The sequence below is a fragment of the Salarias fasciatus genome, chromosome 5 (genome assembly GCF_902148845.1).
Source record: "Salarias fasciatus chromosome 5, fSalaFa1.1, whole genome shotgun sequence".
Classification (NCBI taxonomy): Eukaryota; Metazoa; Chordata; class Actinopteri; order Blenniiformes; family Blenniidae; genus Salarias; species Salarias fasciatus.
In genome coordinates, this window is record NC_043749.1 from 27,545,342 (window position 1) to 27,554,705 (window position 9,364).

At 48.3% G+C, this 9,364-nt stretch overlaps 1 protein-coding gene across 1 annotated transcript; it reads right to left on the bottom strand.

The window, feature by feature from the left end:
- Positions 1 to 2,121: 2,121 nt before the first annotated feature.
- On the bottom strand, positions 2,122 to 8,566 carry LOC115388845 (dual specificity protein phosphatase 7-like). The gene is made up of 3 exons (XM_030092134.1): positions 8,102 to 8,566; positions 5,723 to 6,151; positions 2,122 to 3,163 (listed from the first exon to the last, which is right to left on the bottom strand). Exons 1-3 carry the CDS (start codon positions 8,508 to 8,510, stop codon positions 2,847 to 2,849), a joined length of 1,155 nt encoding a protein of 384 aa, XP_029947994.1. The 5' UTR covers positions 8,511 to 8,566; the 3' UTR covers positions 2,122 to 2,846.
- Between the last annotated feature and the right edge of the window lie 798 nt (positions 8,567 to 9,364).

Sequence of the window (9,364 nt, forward strand, 5' to 3'; positions counted from 1 at the left end):
GAAATTAAGAAACTTCAGTTTATTTAAAACTTAATAGAAATATTTTTTTCTCTCCAAAAAACAGTCATAATCCTCCATAAATCTGGAGATTATCCGTGTGATTGCAGTCCGGCTGTGTCATCGGAGTCCCCACACCGGCGTAACGGACGCCTCGACCTCCAGGTTTGTGAAACGTCTGACGGCAGGACTTCGGTTTCCTCCCAGCAGCTGCCTCAGCGTCTTGGCGCCGGGGTCACCGCGGAGTTAAATATATCCTCCCTCACACCTGGCACTGAGAAAACACCACCTGTAGCACAGCGCTGCCGGCTCGTTTGTCTCCGCCTCACCTTGAAAACACGTTTCCTGGCATCTGATGCTGCAGCAGAAAGTCTGCTTCTGTGTTTTGTCTCCTTAATTCTGCAGTTTGATGTTCACTTTTTTCTCTCTTCCTTTTCTTTTTTCGTGTCTGAAACCTGGAAGTGGCTTGGTGTGACGACTCCGAGGTGTGGATTTCAGGATTATACGACCCGGAGAACAGATGGTTTGTATTCATCAGTCATTTTCAGTATGTTCGCGCAAAGAGGAAGAAAATGAAAATGTCTCTTTTTTGTTTTTTTTCCCATGAGGCCCGATGCGTTCGTGGACCCAGCTCCACTTCTCTAATTGGGAGGAAAAACTCTTCAAACCGCCGTGGGGGGGTTTTCTCATTTGTCTTCCAGATGATTCTTTTATATTTTTTTTTTTTTCAAAGCGCATTGAATCTCTTTTTGGTATAAGTGCTACAGATGTGGACGCTGTCTCAGAAAACGCCTCGGCCACACGCTGTGCGCCGTGACGGCGGCAACAGCAGTTAAAAAAACGGTCCTCGTTTGTTTTGTCGTTCCTCCGGTTAAAGCAACATCCAACCCGTGGTTACGTCTACTGTTAGAGAGCATACAGCACCACAGCATGCTCAGGTATACAAAATAATATAGATCTGTTTTACTAGTCACTCTATCATATAAATATCTATATATATTCATTTGTATTTAATATAACTTTCATATAATATACCCAAGGCTTAAGGGTGAATGGACTCCTACAAAGCTTTCTTTGATGAAATGGGTGATTTGGAGACCGTCTGTTTCCACCGCTGCAGATCGGTAAGAGCAGTCTGAAGCTGAGGCCAGTCCCAGCGCACAACGCCACAATCGCACGGAGAAGTCCCGCCGAGACCCCGGGAAACCATTTCTGTCAGCGTTCTGATGCAGGAGGGGATCTGAGTGACGCCGTCAGGCTCCCGGCACTGGGTCCGGGTAGCTCGGCCACTCGGCCCTTCTGCTTCCAGGCGTCTTTCTCAGAAACGCTGAGAGAAATGGACTCAGGAGGGCTTTGAGACGAGCCTGCAGTGCCGGTTTTCAGAAGGCTGAGGTTCCTATGAGCCCGTGGCTACTAAGATAAGCTGCCTGAAGAGTCGCGCTCACTGTCTCTCCTTGTATGAGTCATTCACTCGTTCATTCGTTCATCCATGCACACTCACATGTGGTGACGCTGCCTTCGCACTAACCGGTGTGAACCTGCCGCCAAACCTGTTAGGGAACCGGTTCAAGCACAGAGTACTGGCGGCGCTCAGTTCCTAACTGAAATGAAACGGGCGAGAGGAGCTGGTGGAAACAGTAACTGGATCAACAGTCATAACGGGAGAGAAGACGGAACCGGGAACCGAGAACCGCTCGGTCACAGGTCGACTGACTCCTCGGTCCCCTCCCACCCACCCCCCGGCTGGCTGAACCCTGAACCGGTGCTCTGGATGGGGGTTGTGGAGGGAGGGATGGGGTGGGTGGGGTGGGTTGGGGGGGGGGGTGACCAGTTCCTGCTCCCTCCCCACCGCGCCGTGCAGCTGTCAGGACTCGTCGCAGCCTGGGACTGGCCTCCTCCGCTCTCAATGTCTCTTTATCCGCCTGCTTCCAGCGACAGGCTCCAAGTGCCAACAAGTCGATGGCTCCACCACTGTGCAAACCGCATTAGGTCACTACGGACCCACAGGAAAACAGAACCGAAGAGGAAAAGAAAAAGACAACGCTCTCCACACCCATTCCCCTTCTTTAGGTTTACAATCTCTTAAGCCATTATTGGATTGAATTACTCTGTTGTTTGGACAAAGATAAGATTTTCTATGTGTTTATATTCATATAAGGTATAGATCTGTGCGTAAATGTACATAAAAATATACAAAAATGCATAAAGACATACTGAATTCCTTAAGGACTGCCCATACATTTTCTGCAATGTACGTTAACATACATACGGTACAAACATACATACTTTGTTTATGTGTGTGTGTGTGTGTGTGTGTGTGTGTGTGTGTGTAAATTCCTTGGTTTTGAAAAACTCTACATTCAGTAGAGCGAGATTTCCTACGAGTAAATCCCAGATTCTCCACTTGGCACCAGTCCGCTCAGCTGGAGAGCCGAGGCAGAAAGACAGAGAGGAAGCTGTCGCCTCCTCCAGCCGCCGCGTTGCGTCTTCCTCTCTTCGTACGAAGCGGCGCGTCCCGCTGCGAGCCGTCAGTCCCTCACTCCAGCCTCCCTTGTTCTCGCCTAACCAGACAAGCGATCAGGGTTTATCCCGTCCTCAGTTCAAATCAACGCTGAGGAGGAAGCCTTTGTAAACACACAGTCACGCCTCTCTGGGTCGAAAAAACAAAAAAAGAAAAAAAAAAAAAAAATCTCCCTGTCCTCTTTAACCGTGGCTTCTCTGAGCCTCGCCGCCGCACGGCGGCTGCTCCGCGGCCGGGCTCTCCGGCGTCGAGCCCCAAGAGGCCCAAACATTCACTAAAAAGCGGCCGCTCTCCACCGGCGCGGCCGTTGGTTCCCGCCGCCCCGCCCTCATGTGGACTCCAGCGTGTCCAGCTGGAACACGTTGTGATTGGTGGGCGTGGTGAAGAAGAGCTGGTCGTGCGTGGGCGAGGCGGAGTGGTTGTCGCAGGGGCTGTTGAGGCCCAGCGTCCGCTCGAAGTCCAGCAGCTGGCCCATGAAGTTGAAGTTCGGGGAGATGTTGGACTTTTTCCGCTTGACGAAGTCGTAGGCGTCGTTGAGCGACAGGTTGAGCTTCTGCATCAGGTAGGCCACGGTGACGGTGACGGAGCGGCTGATGCCGGCCAGGCAGTGCACCAGGATGCCGCACTTCTGGGAGCGGGCCTCGTCTGGGGCGGAAGGAAACACATGGCAGTCATTCAGGAAGGCTGTATTTTATCATTAATTGTTTTTTTTTTAATGCCTGGTACTATTTAGCTTCATATTATGAATGAACCAGAGGGAGAAAATAATAAAAGAAGTTCAGTTCCAATCGGCGTTTTGACCAACATTTATATGCAAATGTGTAAATTGAATCTCTGGAGTGAGATTAATTTAAAATCCAATTTAACTGCAGGTGATCCGCTGCCACTGCTAATTGGCTCCAGAAGCCAGTTCCTGAGGTGCTGCTAAAGCTGCCATTTCCAAGGATAATAGATTTCAAATGACTGGAATCCTCAAACGTACTGTTAGGAAATCAATCGCGGCGTATTTGGAGTATCATTGAAAGTCGCAGTAATGGAGGAGAATGTCAAGTGACGCAGAAAACCACTCATATCAGGGAGCGGAGCGGCGCTACCGAGCTAATGTTTCTCACAGTGGAGCGCCGTGTGAGCTGCTTGGGTCTCGGTTCAGGATTCATGAGGTGTTTCCCCATCGGGAGACACAAGCTTAGTGAAACAGTGACCACGGAGGACTTTTTTCTGAAAATTTTAAATTTAAAGCTGAAAAAAACCTAACATTTTAAAGACTTTAACCGTCAATAATTTGAAGTATAATCACATCTGGTTAAATGAAGGAGTTGAAATGTTGTATTTTAGTCAGTTTGCTCTGCAGCTATTTTAGAATGGGTTTATTTTATTCTATTTCATTTTCTCATCCAAGATATGATCATAATGTGCTCAAATTTCAGAACTTCTGTGATATAATTTCATGCATTAAACTTTTATTTTATGCATTCAGAGTCTTTCTTGTCTGAATTGTTCCTGAATTATGATGAAGCACGCACATATTTGATCAGTGTGGATAATTAGATTCATTAAATGCTGCCTGCCTTCTTCACAGATCAATCACACTGAGATGAATCAGCTCCAAATGTTAATTTAAAGAAAGAACAAGACGTTTTCTTCCAGGAATTCAATGACATTTTCAAACTGCAGTGACATTTTTGTCAATGACAGGAGAAGGTTGAGTGTCATTCTGCTTTCTAGCTCTGCATCTGCAGAAAAAGCCTCAATAGGAAGAAGAAAAAAAAACATGTTACATTATTAAGCAGCTCCATCCATCCACCTATCGGTTTCCAGCCTTTGCACTTGCATCTCTGCAGGCCATTAGAGCCAGAGTTAAGTGCTTCTTTCCTTCCTTTCTTGTCTCCCTCTCTTTCATCCCCTCCTCCCTCTCGCTCCTTCCCTCTCTTGTTGTAGGATTGGGGTCAGTTGGCTCACGAGCTCAGGCTGCCAAATTAAATTTATATGTGATGTGTGCTGACTTTCCACGGTAAAAAAAAAAAGACGAGCCGGAGACCCGGATCAGACTCAGGAGTCGGAGGAGTAACCGGCGGTGAGCAGATCCGAGCGGCGTTACATCACTTCAACACATCGTACTGCAACAGCCCTCCATTTATCAAGTCGTTAAAGTGCCAGAGAAAATCAAATCACGGCCTCTCGCCGCATGCTCCAGCACTGACTTTCAGCTATTTAAGGAATTGCAACTTTCAGCAGCACATCTGCATCTCCTTTACCCGTAATTACCCCAAAAGAAGTGATGTAATCCCCCCCCCACACGCTCCAGCCAGCCAGGCAGCGCCATTTAACATCGGCCTGACCCAAATCTGCCACGACCTCTGGCTCTGGCATGTGTCACGCTTCCTCCCACCTAGGCAGGAGCACTACTATCGAAACATCGGCCGTCTGAGCAGTTTACATGAAGACTCTGGCAGAGAGTCGTCGGAGAGGGAATTCACTCATTCTCCAGGAATGAAGTCGGGAGGAAGGACGGGAAACACTCGGAGCGGACGAGAGGCGAGACGAGGGCTGGAATTCTTACATCCTGAGTGTCTCAAAGGGTCTCTCCTCGTGGCTAAACACAAAACAAGGCTCCGAATTCCTGCTTCATCAGTCAGAGTGAAAAACTGAGATTTAAAGGCCTCACATCGTCACTGACTGTGTGTGAAACACACACACACACACACACACACACACACACACACACACACACACACACACACAGAAGAACCGACTTTCACTGCATTCGCTGCAAACTTCACATGAATGCGAGAACAAAACTGACAAGCAGAAGAACAAAAGTCAACAAGAGCTGATTTTCTTTTTCTTCCTCTTCAGGATCAGTCGACACGACGACGTTTCAAGTGATAACGCTTTTGGTTTTTTTTGTTTTCTTACAGAAAAGTTTCACGTTTACACGGCAACTTTCTGAAAATGATGTCTGTTTACACAGAAACAGTGTAGTTTTGGTGCTGAACCACTAGTGGGAGCTGTTTGCTTTTGTAATGAAACAAACAGCTCATTCATATGAGGGATCAGGCGACTGCAACTCTAAAAACGACCCAGTCCAGGAGGATATGGAAACAACTGGAGAGAAAAGCCAGCTCTCTACCAAAATCTTTGTTCGAACAGAAACTAGCCTTTTGAAGAGCGAGGTCTGGGGTAGCGATCTCCGCTCACACTCACCGATGAATGAGATGGCCTCGGGGAAAAACTGCGAGAGGTTCTGGCTCCAGTGGTCGGAGATGGGAATCTGTTTGTACTTGAAGTCCCCCTCGTGCTCGAACATGTTGGGCAGGTTGGGCGTCACGTTGAGGATGTACTTGATGTTGTACTTGCTGAGCACGTCCAGGTTGGCGGAGTCTTTGGCACAGCCCAGGTAGAGGTACGGCAGGATCTGCACGGGGAACGCCGGCTGGTTGCTGGGCAGCGGGCTGCCCTCCGACTCGGTGGCGCTGCCCGGCTCGCGGTCCGACTCCCCGTCCGAGCAGTCGGAGCTGATGCGGAGTCCCCCGAGGCCGAGGACGGAGGTCGGCGGCGAGCTGCTGGGACACGAGCAGTCCAGATTGGTCTCGCAGTGCTCGGGGTACTCAGACTGGAACTTGTTAAAGCCCCCTGGAAAACAAGAAGAATCCCCAAAAGGAGCTTTTAAACCGAGACTCAGATATTCTCACTGTGTGTCGACGGCACAAACCACTGCGCCACCGTGCCGCCTGTGTCTGGATGAGGATTATTACAGAGTTTGAAACAGAAACGAGACTTGTGGCGAGGGGTGTAATTCTGTGACATCTACAAAATGGCAGCTAAATGTCAACACTGCCTGATTAAAAAACATAAACGCCAAGAAAATAACCTTCAGGATTGTGTCATTCATACAGTTGCTCAGTATTTTTGAAAAACAGCAATTCAAGTGTTGGACAATGTTACAGTGGATGATTTAGGTCAAGATTTTACATTTTAGGCAAAATTATTCACCAGAGAGACGTAGAATCACTTTTGAAACACTCTATAGCACATTTATCTTGATGTATGAATCCATAATGAGTATTATTAGATCATTATGCAACGGTTTACAGTTGGAAATGGTGCAAAAATGGTGCAAACCTGTTCACAACAAACACGCACAGACCTAGTATATTTATCTCTATAAATCCATTACAATAATGATGCTTCTTTTTTTTTTTAGCACATATAAGTTGATTATTAGGGAAGAATTAGCAGATAAAAGTCATTAAATACGTTCACTTTGTGTGTACTTTTTCCATGTGAGGGATGAAAAAACACCCAATGAGTGATTTTACATGACTACACAATGGGTGTCATTAATATTTCAATTTAAGGTTTTTTTTAGTTGCTGAAGGAAGAAAAACAGTTACATACAGATGAAAGCAGCTGGATTTATTTGAGGTGACCACACTGTGACCTCTAAGTATCCCCGCAAATGATTTATTGTTTGTTTTCATGTTTGACCTATTTATTTTTTACCAGGTACGTGCAAATAAAATCATCCTCTGCAATACATTAACTTGATGCAGTGATGAATTAACAGAACGACTAGATTATTCACAATTGAAAATTGCGGAAAAATGAAAAAAAAAAAGTATAGAGAACTGTGATATTTTTCTCAATGGGAGCCATCATGACATGCCGATGAGCCAGATATGAGCACAGTGCTGTGATATTCACGCAGGCCTGAGCCTGCACGCGGGCTGGACAGATGTGGTCCATTGAGAAAAGCTGCGCCCTGCGGAGGATCCGGACAGGCGCCGCGCCGCGCTCCGCCACAACAGCGCGCGGCGCAGCGGACTTTTTGTGAATGGCAGCTCCGCTTCTCCCGTCAAGCGGCTCTAATCACGGAAATACTAAACAAACCAGCATCAGCCCATCACTGGAATCCAGCTTATGTACATTTGCGCCAGCTTTGAAGAGAAACTGCGCTTTTATTAACGAGCTGGGGGATTATTGCGCGCGCGTCGTCGGCTCCTCGCTTCTCCGGTTCATTCATGAAAAAAAAGGAAGAAAAAAAAGCCAGTCTTTTCTTGAAGGAACACAACATGGCGGGGCCATTTTTGCAGCATTTTAATTGAAAACATTCAATATAAACCCAGCTCCAGTGAGTCTGAAGCAAAGCGGGCTCACGTGGCTTCATTCTGATTTATGCGCTAAAAGACTCTAATCTCTCACCTCCGGACATTAGTTACTTATTGACTACACTCTGTCTGATGTTACAGCCCAAACTGTTGTGATTTCCGATGATAAATAACAAAGTTTAGTGGACAGATGATAACAGCTGGATTTATTTGAGGTGGCGCCACTCGGTGACCCCTAATTAGCCCCGCGCGCACTTTATTGATGTATTAATGTTTCATGGGCTTCTAACAGGAGTGGTGTGACATTTGTGACTCCAGTAAAGATGCATTATTTATTAAAACTACCGGAATCGTGAGCAGGGATTAAAAAACATGCAGTGAATGTGGCGGATCACATTCAAACTGTTGTGGGATTTGGAACAAAAAAAAAAAAAGGCGCATGATGAGAACGTAGAAAGCCGGACGCGGGTCTCACCCTCCAGATAAAAAGCCTTGCAGCCGTCGTCCCGGAGCTTCTGCAGGAGCAGCCCCAGCACGGAGCTCCCCATCCCGGACTCCTGCCGCTCGGGGGTCGCCTCGTCGTACAGGACCACCACGTCCGTCTTGCAGCGCTTGACGAATTTCTCCTTGTCCTCGTTGTTGGGGATGATGGAGCGGATGGGGAGGTTTCCCTTCTTCAGCCTCCGGAGCATGAGGCCCGGGATGGCCAGGTTGATGGCCGACTCGATGTGCGAGGACTCGTACAGCTCGTGCGGTCTGCAGTCCAGCAGGAGCAGGGAGCTGGCCCCGGACTCCAGCTCCTCCTGCAGCCACTCCACGCTCTTACTCGACATCATCATCATAGTCACGATCACGGAGCCTCCCCACGGATGATTAATTCTCATCGGGGAAACCTTTTAATCCACCTGTCCCCTGCTGTGACATGAAAACAGCAAAATAGAGCCCAAAAAGAAAAAAAGGAAAAAAAAAAAATCACAGCGCTAAACTTCCCTTCCTGCGGCCACCACCACCTCCTCCTCCACCATCACCTCCTCCTCCTCCTCCTCCACCAGCACCTCCGCCGCCGCCGCTGCTCCTGCTGCTGCTGCTGTTCCTGCGCACCCGACGCACACTTCCACACATCCAACGCGCGCGCAGCGGATCCCCTGTGCCCGGAGCAGGAAACTTGAACATGCAGAGCCCTCTTCCCCTCCTTCCCGCAGCCCCACAGCAGAAGTGCGGCTTTCCCTACAGTCCATCGACGTCCGCTCGGGGAGACGCGCTCCAAGTTTTGAGGCGCGCGGCGACGCGGGCCCCGGGGGGGTCTCGGGAGGGTGCGGGTTCAGGGACGCGCCGCGGATGCTCCGGCCCCACGGCTGCTGTGTTTATTGGACATGCTGGCCCGCGGAGCGCCTCTGGTTTGTCATTTCCACTGGACGCGTTAAAGAGGCTCTGCGGGTCGTCACCGAGGAGAGGGAGGAGCGCGGATTTAAAGGCGCAGAGCGCAGAGCGCGCGCACGAGCCGCACGACGTCCATTCATAGATACTGCGCGCTGCTGCACGAGAATATAGAAATGGATTTAAGAAAGAAAATATACATATGAATGTCTCACTTAAGACATTTTATTGGATTTGACAAACAGCCAGGGCATTTTTCAACATCTTTGCACAAAAATATTTTTGAAAAATAGAGGATTTTTTTAGATTTTCAGAGCTTTTTCCTTTGGGATTGTTTCATTTTCATTTCTGCTAAGAAAAG